Consider the following 18695-nt stretch of genomic DNA (forward strand, 5'->3'; position numbering starts at 1 on the left):
CTGTGTTTAAAATATCACTGTCCTGCTACTGAACTTCAACATCTCTGGCAACAGTTTCCTACACTCCAGTACGAAGGGGCAAGTGTCACCATGTCAAAGCATCCTGGGTGTGTATACTGTTACCCTATCCTGTTATTAGGATTTAAACAAAATCCAGAGTGTCAAGAAATCATTAAAACTTTATTGTCACCACCCCTTGTCTAAAGGGTATAAACTGGGGTTTATGCTACGGCAAATACAAATCACCCCACACATGTAACTTAAAACAGCACACACAACTGTCAGTCGTAGAAGGTTTTATTTTAAACTTGCTGTTCAAATTTTCAAAAACAACACGCGGCAAAGAAACAGCACACAACATCTGCCATAATTCTACCTCTGAACTTCTTTTTCTCTATGATGTGGTATGTTACAATCTCAACTTCTTACATTCATGGTATTCTTAAAGGCAGTGACGTCAACTTACTACTTTGAAATGGTTCTGTTAACATTATGAACTGCTTAAAACATTTTCCTTTTAGCATTCTACTGGTGCCCACATTAATGGCACAGTCAATATATCATGTTGCTGACAGGTCTACTGTACAATCAACTCCCAAGTCTATGTCAAACAGAACTGCAACCTAAAGCAAGCATTTTTCTAAGTCAGTATACTCAGCTACTTTTCTCAAAAATATTCTGAAATAAGTTTTTGTAAGATACAATAATTTCATCTTTTTATTCCTAACAGAACTCATGCTGTACTTTTTTTTTTTTCTCAAAATATATTTGATATAGTCTGTGCAAAATGTTAAGTTCTGTATAGGTATGTACCTTATTCTGAAAAAGTTTATAAAATATAGTGCCTAAAAACAACATCAGACAATAGAGGACGAAACGTATCAGACAAAGCCTAGTTCTTCACATGAGAAACTAAGTATGTTCTTAAAGCTCTGGTAATACATTCCTTGAAAATACTCAGAATGCACTTTGGTCATTATTGGACATATTAGAACACAGGCAAACGGAACACAATGCTGTCTGCTGTTTCCTATGCAAAGAGCACTCTACAATGAGGCTAAACTGAAGCTGGTCAAAGGAATGGGAAGAGCAACATTGTATCACATGGCTCTGTTCTCTGCACATTCCTGATATTAAGAGTGATTTGGGAATTAGAACTGCACCGATCAAATAAATTATTTACAATTAATTATTTAAATTCCTTAAAATATGCTAAAATATGAATATATTCAAAATGACTTTGCACCAAGAAAATTCTAGATTGTTTCAACTAAGTTCTTTGTTTTAGAAACCAAATGCTTGGCTTAAACAAAGCAATCACAAAAACATTTTGTTTCATATATTTCTTAAAACACTACTGATTGTACAAATGTAACAACTTAGAATCAAGGCCAGATGCAGGGGACTATCATATTTGCCCTATTTACCTAACAGGAAACATGATCAGCTCCCTCTGGACACTTGACGGGTTACTGAAGGGAGAGAAGCTAGCTTTCCATGTTAAAAGCATCTAAAAATAGCCCTTATATAATGGAGCTGGAGGAGGGGTGCACCAGATTAAATTTAGAGGCTAGGAGTGGTAGAATGAAGCTGTCTTTTCAGAAAATTTGGAAACTTTATAACTAGCAATCACATATTTTGTTGGTTCTTAACTTTATTCGTAAGCTTTACTTAAGTGTGGTATGAACAGCATAAGCTATAGTGTACCATGGGAAATTCTTTTGAGTAAACACAATGTACTTGAGTAATAGCAGTAGGCACTTCACTTGTGAGATGAGAATAGACCTCACTCAAAAGGATACCATATTATGCCCTAGTACACTGTAACATATTCCACATAAAGATATACATCAAAAGTAACAATTTTAAAAAGTGCACATTTTGAGCATGCACAGTTGGAGCTGTGCAAACAGCTCAGTGTTTCAAATAAATACATTTATTACTAATTAATTTTTATCAAAGTATTTTACAGTATGGTAACCATTTACAATTATTGCTCCATTAAGAGTTTTATTATCAAAGAGCACTTGTTGACCTGTTACATAACACCATAAATTAATACTGACAGGTGCTTCAACTGCAGCTTCATTAATCGAGGTCCCAGCATTGTTCTCAAATAGCTCAAGAGAGACCCTGAGTGGATCCTGGTTTACCAAAGAAAATGCACTCTGTGTTTAGCTGAGTCCAATGCACTATTTCAGAGTTGAAGCTTTCCTCAAGTAAGGCAAGTCCACGGCATTGATGGATGGAGAAACAGTGCTGAGCAATGGCTTCTATTTTCACAATTTGTTTGTCAATTATTTATGAACAATTACCAGGACCTCAGGTGTCTGGATCACTTTTGTCACCCTTTCAACAACTAAGAACGTCTATGCTTCAAACAGACTAAAATCAATATATAAAAAAAAAGAATAAGAAAGAAATACACACACACACACACACACACACACACACACACACAACAACAACAACAACAACAACAAAAACAGTAAACAAGCAAAATAAATATAAGAATTGCACAATACAGTCTGATGTAAACACTTCATTCCCAGCAGCCTCCTGGAGCAGAGCCAGTGACCGCTTCCAGACAGCTTCATCAGCACTCATGCTCTGGAACACTGGCTACATCTTCATGTTTTCTCAACTGTCACGATTTAATCTTCCACAGCTATAGAGACAAAAATGATAAGTCATGACCATTATTAATACAGAAGCTTACATCCTGCTACACACTGTCCTTAAACTCCACTCCCTGGTGCAGAATGTAGTCTTTGAGCACCTTTGGCCTTCTGTAAGAACTCATCAGAAACATGGTGGTGAAAATCAGATTTCTCTTGTTTGCTTTCCTGAGAAATGTCAATATATATCTAATACTTGTTTAATATGTTCTTTCTAACCCTTACTAACATTTGTGCATGTATGGAGGATATATCCATCACTATATAAATAATACGTTTTTGGCCAACAAAAGAATATGGCTCTTTTTGTTGAATCATTAGAACCTGTTTCAATTAATGAGGAAAAACAAATACTTCCTCTTACCCTAGAAAAGTCCTATATATAATGAATTCTGTTCCAAATTAGAAGTTCTATCAATATGAGAATACATGGCTATATGTAAATCCCTGAAGTTAAATGTGTAGCCACTGTTATTAACTATACAAACTTGCCAAAACAAGCCCAGTATGCATGTGAAATCTCACAAGGGTAACAGGGTTAAAGAAAACAAAACAAAACATGCAGGCTTGTACCTTTAAATTGAATCCAAGCAGGTCACTGATGACCCCAGAGACGGCGGACAGGATGACAACCTGGGTGATGTTGTAGAGCAGCGGGTTCATGGTGAGTCCGTACAACCTGAAGGGACTGTCCAGTTCCTAGCAGAGCCGACAAGACGTTAGTCTTAGGTACTGTAACAATTTCCAGGAACTAAATCCCCAAAGTATTAAAAAAAAAATCACTACTCAAGAAGTTATAAATTATGGATACTTTTAGAAAATACAAACTTATCTAAATTTGAAATAAGTAAAATTTAATGGTGGTGTTAATTTTTTTTCAAGGAAAGTGACTTCCTTTAAAGTAAGTTTTGTAAATTTTTTGCTTCAATTCTTGTTACAAATGAGTAAAGTCTTCACCTACTAGCTATAGGAGATTAGAGAATGCATTTTGGGGTAAGAGCTGGAACAGAAGCTAAAAGAGTCAATTCACCTTCAAATATACAATTAACTAATTAACTGGAGATTCAAATATTAAAAGGTCTGTTATATGACAGGTATCATGCTGGACTTTGGGAAGGTAAAATTCAGCCCTTGAAGGGCCTGATAGTTTAGTAAGCATGCAAATCATAAAGTGAGTCACAAGCAGACTAACATTACTAGAGCAGCACTTGAAGAAGGCACTCCTGAAGCCAGAGTTGGAGAAGGTGCCTCGGGCTGCTGGGCACTGTTCGAGCCCCAACACAAGGGGGTGCACTGGCTTAGAGGGCTGGTTCTCATTAGGCAGACCTGACCATCAACTGACACTAAAGGAACTTAAGCTGGGGGCGGGGGGCAGGGGAGCCGACATGGCAGAATTGCAGGGGAGGTGGGAGGGTCTCTGGGCTGGCACAGTGGAAGATAAAGAACAGTAACAACAGAAGCAGGGATGTTTTAAGTTCTGTGTGCCGCACGCATTCTCAAGTAAGAGACAAAGGTCTCACCCAGGGTGGTACCGACAGGGAAACGGGATGGGCTGGAGGGCATCTAGAATTAACCAAGGCCTTGTGAGTTTCTGGGCTGGCCAAAGTGAAAGAAGGTACACTTCACACTCAGGCTCAAGTCTGGGCTGGACCAGAGTGATCCAGTGCTGTGCCCTGAACTTCAGTCTTATGACTATCTCCACTTTACAGTTTCAGTCCCTGCTGTCAGCCACAGGGCACCCTGAAGATTCCCGACACAAATGCAAAAAGAAAACCATCAACCCATGGTATTTGGTTTTTTGGGGGGTGAGGTGGGGGAGATATGTATCTGTATTCTCATGCTTATTGAAAAACTATCATCTACCTCAAGATCCACTTAAAGGAAATTTTAAAAAGGCAGCAATTAATAATTACCTATTTTATTATCCCTCTACCTACCTCCTCTGAATCTTTTTGATGTCCAGTTTCCTATGAGTCACACTCTACAGTAACCCTATCACTGAGTTACAACTCATTTCATACCATTCTCTGAAAACTTAAAACTCTAAGTAGTATGCTCAATTAGTTACAGAAATTAACATTCTTAAATAGATTTCAGTTTCAACAAAGAAAAGCAAGACAATAATACAATGGTCAAAATGTCCTACTGCATTATCCCTAGAGAGCCAGGCATGGTGGAACACCTGTAATCCCAGCACTCGGGGGACTGAGATGGGAAGTTGCCACAAGTTTGAAGTCACCTTGGGCAACACAGTTCATACCAAGCCAATCAGTGCTACATAGTAACACCCTAATTTAAAATTAATAAAAGATTTTTTTTAATTCTCAAGGATATTATGACACTAAACACATTATTAGTCTTTTATTTATCAAAAATGATTTTCAAATTAAATATTTAATGACAATACATACATAAAACAATGGCTATATATGATTGCTTTTTAAGCTAACTTGGGTCAAGCAGAAGACTGCTCTATGAAATACAAAATGAACAACTTCTGAGTTAACTTCTAATCTTTTGTGAAATGTTTCCTAGTATTCTAGATGAAACTGATTAAACACACACACAGCAAAAAAGAGTATCTAGAATACTCTTAACATTCGTAAATGCCTTAACATACTTTTCAAAGAAATTATTTGGATTACTTGAGCAATTAAAAACAAAACAAAATGCACAAATGTGCTCAGATGTAATCTGGAAGCAACTTAGGTAGTAATGACAACTAGACACAAGGCAGACTCTACAGAGACTAGGGTACAGCATCACAACAGCACACGCCTCTCAGTTTCAATTCTTTTCTTACCTTCAATAGTTTAGTAGCCAGTTTTAAAACATTATTCACAAGTGTCAGTTCCTCCTTTTTGTTAGGTTTCTTCTCCATTTTCAAGTAGAGGTTTATCTTTTATATAAAAGAGCCCCATAGGCAAAATCATTTAAAATTGTAACATTTATGCTTTTCTTTTGCAGTATTGGAGACTGAACCCAGGCCTCATGCATGCTACAGTCATTTTACCAGTGAGTTATACCCCCAGCCCACAAATACATTCTTAAACAGATCTGAAAGATAGTCACCACAATATTAATAGTGGTTCTCTGGATATTAATACTATAAATGGTTTTTAATATTTATACATTATTATACATTTCAAATCTTATAATAAACTTATTTTATAATAAGAAAACTCTTAAAAAGGTAAACATTGTATTCTAAGAAAACTCTTAAAAAGGTAAACATTGTATTCTCATTGCCAGATCAAATTAGAGAATAAATAGCAATAGAATAAATTCAACAAATTGGCTCATGATTTTTTTAATTATGAAAGTTATTCAAATATTTGCATATCTTTATTATCCACTCTCTAGTAGATACTTCCGGGGTACTTTCTTTGAAAAGACTCTAGCTCCAAGCCTCGTATTACACTACGCTTGTTCACTTGATCCATCTTCCCACTTTACTCAGGCAGCCAGAACCCCATCAAAACCAGTGTCAACATGTGGACTGGTAGGACTAGTGACATCTCTGCCAGAAGTTCTGGGTGCTGGGAACTGGACAGCGGGTAACGTCAAGGGCAGAAGTCATAGCAAGGCAAACCCAAACCACATGTAAGCCAGCACAGGGTAGTGAGTCTACAGGGGGGACTGGACAGGAGGGGCAGGAGATGAACTGAGAAGTCATCAGCCTCATAACCAATTTAGGAAGTGGTTGACCTGTCTAATTCCATGAGACCCAGTGACTGTTAGAGACAATTATCTTTAGGGATAACTTTCCTGTTCCATCTAATTGAGCCTATTTAACTACTGTGTATTTAAAACACAAGCGCTTCCTAACTAAAATATTCAAACAAGCTCATTAGCAAACATTTCTTTTGTACAATTCTTATGAAATAACAAGAGTAATTATTTAGAAAATTCATATAAAATAAAATCAATTATCAAAATTATTATGCTTTGTTCTTTCTGTTGAACAAGAATTTAAATTTACTCTAATGTGGTTCTGTTACAATGCAAAGCCATCATATCCTACTAATGATGTAAAATCTATCATTTTTATAAATATTATCTTCCTGCCAAATGAAAATGGAACATAAAAACAGCAGATTAGAGTTGAAATGTGAATCAAGGCAGAAACATTGAAGAAAGGCTTGTGTACTATCAAAATGTAAGCTTAGCTTCATAGCATGAATGACCTTAATCAAATAAAAAATATGCTCCTGACAAATAAGAAATAAACACAAACGCTTTACTTAGCATGTACACATGGGCTGGTCAGATGGCTCAGTGGAGAAAGGTGTTTTCTGTCAGGACTGATGGCCTGAGTTGGATCCCCAGAATATACACGACAGAACAGAACTAATCTTGGCAACTTGTCCTCTCTCTAGTGTCTGTGCCTCTGTCTCTCTCTCACACCCACACAACTGGACTGTAGACTACAGAATAAACTCACCTGTTCTGTAAGTAGTATTGAGGTATTGCTGTACTTTTTACTTGTTTCTGATCCAAGCGTCACAAACCTCAGGAGAAACAGTGTCAGAGAGATGCACCAGATCACCAGCTCCCAGTTGTAGTGACAGTCGAGGAAGACCTCATGCACATGGAGCAGCTGGAGTGCATGCGGAGAAGGTGTGAAGCAGCAGTGTGAGCACTTCACTTCAAAACATCACTTTATATGGATTGCTCGTAAATGCAGCAGTATGTTTTTAGAGCATACTTATCATGAAGTAATTATGCACATCAGAAGTACAGAGAATCACATAAACAGTAGCTATGGGCTCTACCAACTTATTTTACAGTATTTACTTCAGGTTAAAAAAATATTTCAAATCCAGTTAAAACCTTTATATTTTCTTTGTCCCTGATTTCTGAAACAACACTCGACTCTATCCCAAGATAAATTTTGTGTTTATCTTTTCCATGTGGGCTTTTAATAATTTGGGAAAAGTCTATTCATTCTGTGGTTATACTTCTCCTTTCCTAGTACTGGGGACACACCCAGGGCTTTGTGCAGGCTAGGCAAGTGTTCCACCACTCTATCATGGTGCCACATCATTAACCTTCAACACTCATTTTTAAACAATGTTATTTTAACTCTATCTTGACTTTTAGTTCAATATTATCCCATTATCCAATATCCCATCTAATTCACTTTCTTTCTCATGTCTACTTATGACATTCACACTTACTACTTATTCATTCACACTGCAGAGGAGAAAAGGAGACATATGCACATGCCAGAGCGCATGCATGTATGATGGTCAGGACAACCCTCAGGAATCAGTTCTCTCCATCAGCCATGTTGGTTCTGGGGCCTGAACTCAGATCATCAGGCTCAGAATCAAGCACCTTTGCCCACTGGGCCATCTTTGCAGCCTGTTTGTTTTTTATTCCACTGAACCTTGTTTCTAAGATTTACCCATGTTCAAACATTCAGCTTTAATTTAGTTCATTTTAACTCCTATATGACAGTAAAAGAACCAACCATAATTATTTTGGTCTGCTCCAACAATTAACATTTATGTTGTTGATTTCTTTATCACCAACAATGCAGCACAGTCTTGTGTTTCCTTGTCTCAGTATGTAAGGCTTCCATTAGGCATTAATATGTAGGGCTAAAACTACTAGTTCATGGATAGTCACATCTTCAACTTTATGAGATGGTACGTATTTATTTATCTCTAAACAGTGTTACCACTGTATACTCAGCCATGTTTCAGATTCTGTCTACCCTTATTTTTGTTTATACTCACCCAACTTCTTAACATATGCCACCCTCGTGGGTGTAAAATGAACTCACATGACTTTAATCTTAACTTTCCCTGATACTTGGGGAAGAGGAGAATGCTCCACACTCTTACTGGCTACTGGGTTTTCTCTCTGTGAGTTACCTTTTCCTAGCTCGTAACTTTTCCCCTTAGGATGACTCTCCATTGACTTGCAAAGATAGACTTGTAACACTGCAGTTGCATTTCCCAGGTCCCATTTTGTTTCTTTGTAGCCCACACATTTATTTGTGATTGAACTTAAAACTTTTGTTGTTTATGTTTAAATCTCTATTCCACCCAGAATGTATTTTCCGGTATGAAGTACTTTTCATTTACTCTCGATTCCTTTCACTTCCCCATCATGTAAGCCTTCTTGGGGTGATTTATGTATCGTGTAACTTGCATGAATTTGCAGAACTTGTCTCATCCATTGGACATTCCACTTCTCTGTCCACAGCACAGTCTTCCTGTACCTCAGAAGTAACTCCGTATCTCTAGTCAGGCAACTTGTCCCTCAAAGCTCTGGACTGTTGCTTCCTGATGAATTTTAGGAAGCTTACCAAAATCAAAAAACAAAAACCCAGCATTCTGTTTAACTGCATGTGACTGTGACCCCAACCATTCTCCGAGGACTAAAGAGGGTATACTCACAGACAGAGAGGACTAAAGACATGTATACATATATACATGTCTGAAGTGTCATGGTCAAACTCATTGTGTACAATTAATAAATAATTCTCTGCTGAAGATTATTAATTGTTTTCTTCATTTATTGAGATAACTGCATGCTTTCCTTCAGCAAACCATAGGTATGAAATTACATGAATGGACTTTCTGCATTATAGGGATAAACCACCTTGGTCGTGGCTTACAGATGTAATATTTCAGGCTCTTCCTCTGTAACATTTTGTTGAAGGACTGAGTATCTAAGAAAGTAAGTTCATTCCAAGTTTCCCCTTTTCGTGCTCTCATGTGGTTCAAAGCCTGCACTGTATATGTGCTTGTGTGTATGCGTGTATAAATCTGAAAAACAGAAAGGAGACCAAGAGAGAATATGGCAAAAGGAAGAATGAGAAGGTGGTATACAAAGGACACACAAGACACGACAGAGATTGGGCTGTGCAGGAGGGGTGACAAGGGGCGTTCACAGCTGCAGGCAGTCGGGGAGACACGGGAAGAAGCATCCATGAAAACACACTTCGTTCAAAAACAAGACAATGATATCTAATACCCTGTATGTTAATTGAAAAATATTAAAATTGTGTTTAGAAACTGAGTCTTTTCTAGAGATGGTTGTAACAAGTAACTCACCTGAGCACAACAGATAAATACAACTGAGATTGTCAGTAAGAAAGCAGATGAAACAATGACATCAACTGATCTCTGAGGACCTCGACGCTAGGGAGACAAAGGGAAAACACTTAAACATATTTACTGAGCAGCAGATCATTTCCATGCTTTCAGTTAAGGTGTTACAGGTTGGTCATAACTTACAATGCTGAAAGTATTCACTCGCCAGAGGCACTGCAAAGTGTTAATATGTCCTTATAATTGTATAATACTGCAAATGTGGTATCTGCACAGCTAGATTCATTAGTGGAATTCTTTTTGTTCAACACTATAATCGTTTATTCAACAACTAAGCACTGTGCTCGGCGCTCAGAACACAGCAGGAGCACAGCTCACAAAGCCTCCTCTTCACAGGGCCAACAGCAGAGCGAGACACTGAATTCCTACTCAGATACGTGTCATACGCTGCGCTGGGCTGTGAAGGAAACGTATACCCGGGTGCTCTGAGGTCAATGACAGGGAGATTAATTCAGATTTGTGGGTCAGGAGTGAGTGCCTGGGAAGAGTTCCAAGAAAGTGGCATTTACATCACAGAACAAGATGGCATATAGCACTGTCCTAGGCAGAAAAGAAAAAAAAAAAAGCACAAAGCATGGAGGGTCGAGTACAGTTATAGAACTAACACAGTTAGTTTCCAGTAAGGACAGCAAGGCCTAGATCATGAACAACAGTCAAAACATATCAAAGTTTTTTCTTTATCCAAGGGTAATAGGGAACCTCCAGAAAGGTGTAAGATGGATATGATCAAATCTGCTTTTAAAAGATCTCGTGGCAGGCTGGAGACAGTAGTGGAGGAAGGAATGTTAACACTGGAGAACCAGTTGTGAAACAGCTTTAATAGGCCAGTGTAGATGACTAACGATTTCAGTTACGGTGGACATGGAAATAAAGAGATGTGAACAGATTTAAGATGTATTCTGGGAGCGAAAAGGATGGGGATCAGTGATAGACGGAATGCCAGAAACCAAGAGAGAAGAAGTTGCAAAGATAATTCTAGTTCTAATTAAGAGTGAATGGAACATGATTAACATTAAATCAATGTTTTCTGAATAAAATCAACAATGTATAAAAGAACATAATACCTACTTATAAAAGAACATAATACCTACTTAGGGTTAGGAATACAGGGAGCTTTTAAATGGGTTATCGCTAAACCAAGCAAGAAAATAATATTCACCTTCCATAAAACATATTACATAAATGTAATAGTGAGGGAAAAAAAGTCAATGTGAAGCATTTCCTATTAAGCATTGAGATAAATTTTAAAAATCAAACTGATGAAACAATGAAATTTTAAAATGTAAAAGCAAATAATCATTTTTTCCTACTTTTTTCATTGTTACTTCAAAATAAACAGCTTTAAAGATTTAGTTCGGTGGATTCTTAGTCTTTGGAACAACTCTAATGGCACACACTGTCTGCATAAACACCCTTGAACATGCCTGAGTACTCCATATAAAAGCCACTGCACTTACTGTAAGAACAAAATCCCCAGAAAAATTTAAAATTAACTCCAGTAATTTCCTTTCCTAGGGTCTGAGTTTTCCCACTTCACCCTCACAAACAGCAAGACTATTTAAAAGATCAAAGGAAGAAGTAGCATGTAAAGACAGCTGTGCAGTGACTCTAAAAAGCAGTAGGTCTCAGGGTTAGAGTCCTCAAGATTGGTTTTTAAGTGGTGGGCTCCCTCTGCTGGTTTGTGAAAACTATTCTAGGGAGAAACAAAATCCTTAATCCAGCCTTTGATTGAGAAATTGTTGACTATAATACTCTCCCATACATACAGCCAAGAAACTCGAACTACTGGGGGAGATGGTATGCTAAGAGCACATTTATCAACATCATTCTACCTTCAGATAGGAACGGAGAGATAGCCACATTTTTATATTCTGTACTTTCTTCAACCGGAAATGAGGAACCTCAGATTTCCGAGCTCTCCTTGCAGATGTCAAATGTCCAAAGAGTTTTGCAAAGAGTAATCGCTAAAAAAGATTAAGAGGAAGATTACTGGACAAAATATTGTATAATTTATACAATTAGTAGTGTGTGAAATATGAATTGTTATGACTTAATATAAATATAAAGGCAAAACAAAAATATTATATCAAAGTGTTTCGTGAAATACTAACATACTTAAGGAGTGCTAGGAAAAGGGTAAACTAATAGTCTTCCTATCATACTCACTTGTTTATATGTTCTTTCTGCTACACACAGCAAAAAAAAGAAGATCCATACAAGAGATACACGAACCACAAAACTTATCAGGACCATGGAAAGAACCAAGAAATCTTCGTTAGAACCAAATGCAATTGCATAAAGTTCTGAAGCAGAATGGGCTGTGAGTTGCTCCAAGTCTGTTGCTTGGGCCAGTCGGAAAACAAATGGAGTCAAGCCCAGGATCAGGGAGATGGCATTTCCAAAGATCTGGTACCCTATACCTGGTACATGGTTGTTCACCTTAGGAAGTAGGGGCAGAGGGAGAAGAAAAGAAAGTGTACATAAATCAAATTTAAAGTGAAATGAATCCCAATGAAACCACTTTTTATAATAGAATTTAAAATTTTTTTAATTTAACATATTATGAAATGAGCCTATTACACATTAATAAGATCTCTAACTCATAAGTAGATGTGAAAGGAAGATCAATCTCCACATCTTATTATTTTAAGTTAGAAATATTTACAGATATTAGAGTGTTGAGAACAATACTAAGTTAAACCCAATTTGTTCAAGAAAAAATTCAGGAGCTAGTGAGATGGCACAGCAGATGAAGATGCCTATCATCAAGCCTAACTGCATGAGTCTGATCCCTAGGACCCACATGACGAAGGAGAGAACTACTAATGAAAATGTCCTCTGACTTCCACAAGCATACCGTGACACATGCATTCCAGCCCCCAAAACAATAAATATAACCTAAATGTTTAAGTGTAATTTAATCAAAAATGTAATTAAAAAAAAAGTTGCTGGTGGTGGTGGCACACGCCTTTAATCCTAGCACCTGGGAGGCAGAGGCAGGCAGATCTCTCTGAGTTCGAGGCCAGCATGGACTACATACAGAGTGAGTTCCAGGACAGCCAGGGCTACACAGAGAAACCCTGTCTCAACCCGCCCTCCAAAGAAAAGAAAAATGTAACTATTCAATAATCTTTAACTTGTATTTTTCTTCTGAATTCAGTGTGTAAATAAATGTCTCCTTAATTCCATTTAATAAAATATAAAATGAGAGAAATTAAACAGGAGGAGAAAATGTAAGAAGGATATAAAAAAGTGAAAAGTATTAAGTATGGGGAAATTGTTTTTAATATGCTAGACTGGTAAAACTGAATTGTCATAGAGCTTTTAAATCCCCACACTCAGTAAATCAGACTAAGTTACCTCACAGTTGACAGATATCTCAGCTACAGAGCACCTCTAGTTTAAAATCCCCAGGTTCCCTGGGTGACTGGTTTTATTCACAGTAAGAACTGTGATATGGAAGCTGCCAATCTCTAGATGCAGTCAGTTATTTGAATTCCTGTCCTACACAAAGTAATGACAAGGATGCTATTAAAATGACATATGGCAGAAATCTAAAACTAATAAAAATTAGATTATGCCTAGTTATCCAGAGAAACCAAGAAAAAAATGAAAGCAGTTAATAAAAGAAAAAAATGGAAACTGAAACAAATACCAATCCATAGTATTTGTACCAAACTTCAGCCACTGGAGGGTTTGACCACTGTCTGCATTATTCTTGACGCCTAAGCAAGCAAGCACAATACAAATTTCTTCCTTGAGTTTTAGATGCTGATAAATTCTCATTCTCTCTCTCTCTCTCTCTCTCTCTCTCTCTCTCTCTCTCTCTCTCTCTCTCTCTCTCTCACCTTACCGACTCAAGGAAAAAGAAAAAAGTTACATTGTGTTATCTATTCCAAGTCAACAGAAATGTTCCAAGAGGAGAGTGGAGGCCAATGAGATGACCCAGTGAGTAGAGACCCTTGCTACACAAGCCTGGTGATCTGAGTTTGATCCTCAGAATGTATGCAAAGGTGGAAGAACAGACCAGACTTCACAAAGCTGTCCTGTCCTCCACAACTAAGTGTGACACATGCAGCATGCCACACAGTCCATTCCCCTTCAAATGAAGGAAGGGTTATTGGTAGATCACTGTTTAAGGTGAGGCCAAAAGAAACAAAAATAACTATTTTCCAGGGTGAAGAAAAGGGAAGTGAAGTTATTACCATTTAGATAATGAATTCATAGATTGACAACCACTAAATTTCCCCTTTACCTAAAAGAATATAAATGAAGAACTCACTCTGTTCATTATCATTCCACTGATTTCAAGAACAGACATGTCTGCTTTTTTACAGTCATTGCCTTCCCATACTATAGCACTGATTTTTTCTAATCCTGGGTGGGAACTATGAAGCCAGGGCAAGTGAGTCTATAAAAAAAGAGAATTGAACACATTTATCACATTTCACAAATAGAAGTGTCTACAAAACTATATATAGCTGTATGTATGTGTATGATCATAATTACACTAAATAAAAATTGGTAAATATATATTTTATAAATGGAACACATTTATCTGTACATTAGCCATATCTATGCACTTACACTTTTAGCTACATTAAAACCTCAATTAAAATTAGTTATACATTAAACAAATGATATAAGAAATTGCAGTTATAAAAATATAGAACTTTAACAAATATCCTATCATTTAAATACACAACAAAATATGTTAGCAAAAGTACTACTTGTCAACCAATCTATCTAAGGCAATCAGATTATAGGCTGATTGCTGTCCACCTTATGATTATTCAGTACAAAATATGACAACTGAGATCTTTGAAAAACCACATGATTCAATCTTATCCTGCAAGAGATTCTCCTTCATTTACCTGTATTAACTGATTTAGTTACTTTTGTAGTATTTTAAAACAGCATTTCGAGAGGATCAATTAACTTTTTCTCAGATACAGCAAACATTGTAAGAAGAAACATTAAGAATTACAAGTATTCTCTGAAATACAATACATTATCTCTCAATGTTTCAAGAAATAATAAAAGTTAACAATTTGAAACTAGTATGAAGCATCAAATGTTTAAATTTGGTTGCTTGTTTGGATATACAATAAAGGAGTGAAGTTAGAAAACAGGACGACTGGGCTGCAGGTAGCAACAAAAGCAATGAGTCATTTTCACAGCAACGTGTAACTCAAGACAAGAGCTGGAACAGGACCAATTTGTCTCCATTACAGTATCGCTAACTCACATTAATCTCAAGAATTGATATATTTCCCACATTTTATATAAAGGGTATGTCTGGCATTCACAGTAACCTGAGGAATATGATTGATGACATTCTACATTCTAAATGTTTCCATAAATTTAAGAAATATAATTTTTCATACAAGGGGGATAAAGGTACACCAATAAACTTCAACTGAAGCTGTCCAAAAAGTTAATAATATATTAAGAAAGAGGGAAATTTTTATCTTTTCTAAATACTTTCATGGTTTTTATATATTTCATTACCTGAGGGGCTTACAAGCATTGAAATATTGTTAACTGCCAAGTTATTTCAAGTAATGTTGCATAACTTGTTGACAAACAATATGTCAGTTTAGAATAGAAATAACTTTGCATCAAAATATGCATCAAATTTTCTCTGAAAATTTAATAAATTCTGAAATATACTATTATCAAAAACCTCTAGCAAGGGCTAGAGATGCTGCTTATAGGTAGAGTGCTGCCTAGTATGCAATGCATGAGGCCTTGCGTTCAATCCCCAGCACTCTGAAGGCAGGAAGGCACTTTGGAGCATAAAATGTGTAAGACTGGAATGACAAGCTGAACACAGGAGTGTCCAGAGGCTTAGCCAACGTAAGTAATTTCTCAGGTATGCCCGGAGGCTTGTCTCCTAGGTGACTCCTGAGCCTGTCAGACTGACAATAACACTAACCAGCACAGAATGGTAAGGCTAGGAGGCAACAGATTTTAACCAAGTAATAACAGATTTTTTTCCCCAAGTCTCACTGTGTAACAGAAATTACAGGTCTGCTCAATTACACCAAGATTATGTTAGTACAATGGAGGCCAATCTAGAGACAGAAGAAGAAACCAGTTTCTTTGCTGTCCTCAAAGTACTTCTTTCCAGTTACTTTTGCAAACATTTGGCTTCATTTTCTTATGGCCAAAAGGCAAGAGAGAAAATGGCCATCAGAGCCGGTCAATTTAGAGTTGTGTAGATGTGTTTTTGTCAAATATATACCAATGAAGAGTCTTGTTTAAACATATACAGCATATAGAGAGATCATCATATGAGAACCTATCCTAAAGGGCTCAGCAGGAGCATAAGAGCAAGTCATTACAGTTTATAACGCCTTCATCTGGCACTGCAACACGCACTGCCTGAAAAGATGTGCTGAGCAGCATTCGGAGCTATCATGGGTCACATGTGGCCTGTGTAGGTTGGAAACACTAAAGATCTTAGGTTTGCAAACTAAAATTTGAAATTCTTTTTCATTACTATTTTTCATCTTCATCCCAGATCTCCAGTGCTTTGATTTTCATCTTCATTCAAACTGGGAACCTTAAATTGCAATGATGTTATGTTTTATTCCAAATAAATTCACTAAGACAACTGCTTTACTTGGTGTTTCCAAGTATGGGAAAACATAGTCATTAAAATCCAGTTTTACCTACTGGAAAATAGTATCACTTAAATATGGCTTTATATTTCATTATATACACAGCCATAATTAGCAGAGAAAAATTTTCTTCTATGAAATGTTTGTTACTATTTACAAATATAACAAAACTATGTATTGGCAATATTCTGACAAAAACATGCCCATCCAAATGCTCAGTGTTTCTTCCCAAAGAGATTTTCCATCTTGATGGTAAACAGAAAATGGTCTTGCAAACCTAACACAGACCTACAGCCAGACAAGAAAACAATCTCGTAGTTTTTTTCATTAAAGGAAGCTAATTTCTACTGCTTGACTGAAAAAAATTAGCCTTCTGGAAACCTAAGAATATGAAATTGTACAGAAAAAAAAAGTCTTTCATCCAAAACTAATACTAATAAATATAAATGTAGGATACTAATTAGATATGCAGAATAGAGCATCAAGGTTTTTTTTAAAATCTCATAGAAAGATGGATGAATCAAACACATAGGGCCAAATTATTAAACAATTCATAAATAACTCTGCAAAGTTCTACATGGTATGTTTTTTTTTAAAAATGTATTTTCTTTCAGGGATTCACCCAGCTAGTATTTACTAAATATCTACTCTGTACCAAGGAGTAAGTGATACAATACAACAGAAACCATAGCCCATGCATCTGAGCTGTTTATGGACTCACAGGGAAAACAGCTTAGACATTTCTTGCTACCTCTAATCCATTTATTAAACTCAGTGGCCTAGATAAGTATGTACATGCCTCCTTACCCAACACTGTCTCCATTTCTTCAGATCCAGGGACCCTTAGCTTATTCCCATGGCCACACCATGAATTGCTTCCCTCTGAAATGAATCAGCAGTAGCAACCTCCCATCTGACCAGGTCTCTGAAACCTTCCATTTTAAAGCACGTGTTCCCTTAAACATAATTATCCTTCAATTTATCAGTCCTTTCTTGGCCGAGCTGCCATCTGGACTCCCACAGAAACATTATTTCAGGCCTCCCGTTCTTGGTTCTTTTTCCTCCTTAGCAGACCCAAGCCTCCACCAGGGTTTTCTCTGCCCTGCCCATTCTATGCACCCTTTCTGCTCCCTGGAGCTTGTGCTTTTCCCTGCCAACAGCAGGGCATTACCTTCTTTTATAATTCTCTTGATTTCTCCCTACAGCTTCCTTGTGTACATAAACGTGCCCAGTATCTTACATCTTAAAAGACATGCTTTCCACTCTTAATTTCTCATCTAAACACTCCATCTCCTGCATGCTTCGCTGCTTTGCTTCTTAGACATCACGCATTCAGACTCTACACACCTCCCAGGGAAGCTTGCTTTCCCCTGTCATTTTGCATCGGGCCTGAAGCCAAAACCAATGGGTACATTTTTAAAGGGAAACATTTTCATTCAGCTACTCAGGAAGTTGACTGTCTAATTTACTTTTCTTCTCAATTTGCTGAAGTGAAACATTTCAGGTAAACTTGGAAATTACTTTGTATGCTTCTCTGGTTAATCACCAAGGTCCACAAGTCTAAATTTCATGTTTATTATTCCCTTGCATGTTTTTATATCCCAATGGCATATGCTTTAATTCATGAATACACTTTTTTGAATCCTTTAAAATTTTATATAAATGGTACTACAGTTCTTCAAATTGTTTTCACAAAAAACCCCAAATTTATATTCCAATTTATATATTAATTATATTCCAATAAATATATTATTATATTCCAATTAAATATAAAAGGCTGATTAATTTCACTACTGTTGTGCTGCCCATCATGCAACAAAACACCTAGCAGAAAGCAGCTCCAGGGAGGAGGGGCTATCTCTGGCTCACAGCGTAGCTTGTCTGTCTAGGAGTGGAGGAAAGGCTATCTCTGGCTCACAGTGTAGCTGTCTGTCTAGGAGTGAAGGAGGGGCTATCTCTGGCTCACAGTGTAGCTGTCTGTCTAGGAGTGGAAGAAAGGCTATCTCTGGCTCACAGTGTAGCCTTCTGTCTAGGAGTGGAGGAAGGGCTTACTCTGACTCACAGTTTAGCTGCAATGTCTGTCACAGCACAAAAGACGTGATGCTAGAAGGGTCTTGGTCTGTGGCACCAATGAGGATGTAGAAAAGGAGAAAGGCTAATGCTAAGCTGGCTTTGTTTTTTCTTTGTATTCAGTCTGAATCTTAACTCCCGGGATGGTCCATCCTCCTCCTATGAATGTCCACCCAAACACACCCAAGGTGTGT

At 37.1% G+C, this 18695-nt stretch overlaps 1 protein-coding gene across 3 annotated transcripts in view; it reads right to left on the minus strand.

Annotated features, from left to right (window-relative positions):
• Positions 1-279: 279 nt before the first annotated feature.
• Positions 280-18695, minus strand: part of Phtf2 (putative homeodomain transcription factor 2) — a 108080-nt gene continuing 89664 nt past the window's right edge. For 2 of the 3 annotated variants that reach the window (XM_076566323.1, XM_076566325.1), the window contains 8 exons: positions 14088-14216; positions 11972-12244; positions 11638-11769; positions 9749-9835; positions 7123-7278; positions 5482-5577; positions 3252-3377; positions 280-2668 (listed from right to left, as the gene is read on the minus strand). In XM_076566323.1, the coding sequence (XP_076422438.1) occupies positions 2648-2668; positions 3252-3377; positions 5482-5577; positions 7123-7278; positions 9749-9835; positions 11638-11769; positions 11972-12244; positions 14088-14216 (1020 nt within the window). In that variant the 3' untranslated portion in view covers positions 280-2647. The remainder of the gene's footprint in view (positions 2669-3251; positions 3378-5481; positions 5578-7122; positions 7279-9748; positions 9836-11637; positions 11770-11971; positions 12245-14087; positions 14217-18695) is intronic. The other variant, XM_076566324.1, reaches the window with a different exon arrangement.

The sequence above is a fragment of the Peromyscus maniculatus genome, chromosome 3, assembly GCF_049852395.1.
Source record: "Peromyscus maniculatus bairdii isolate BWxNUB_F1_BW_parent chromosome 3, HU_Pman_BW_mat_3.1, whole genome shotgun sequence".
Classification (NCBI taxonomy): domain Eukaryota; kingdom Metazoa; phylum Chordata; class Mammalia; order Rodentia; family Cricetidae; genus Peromyscus; species Peromyscus maniculatus.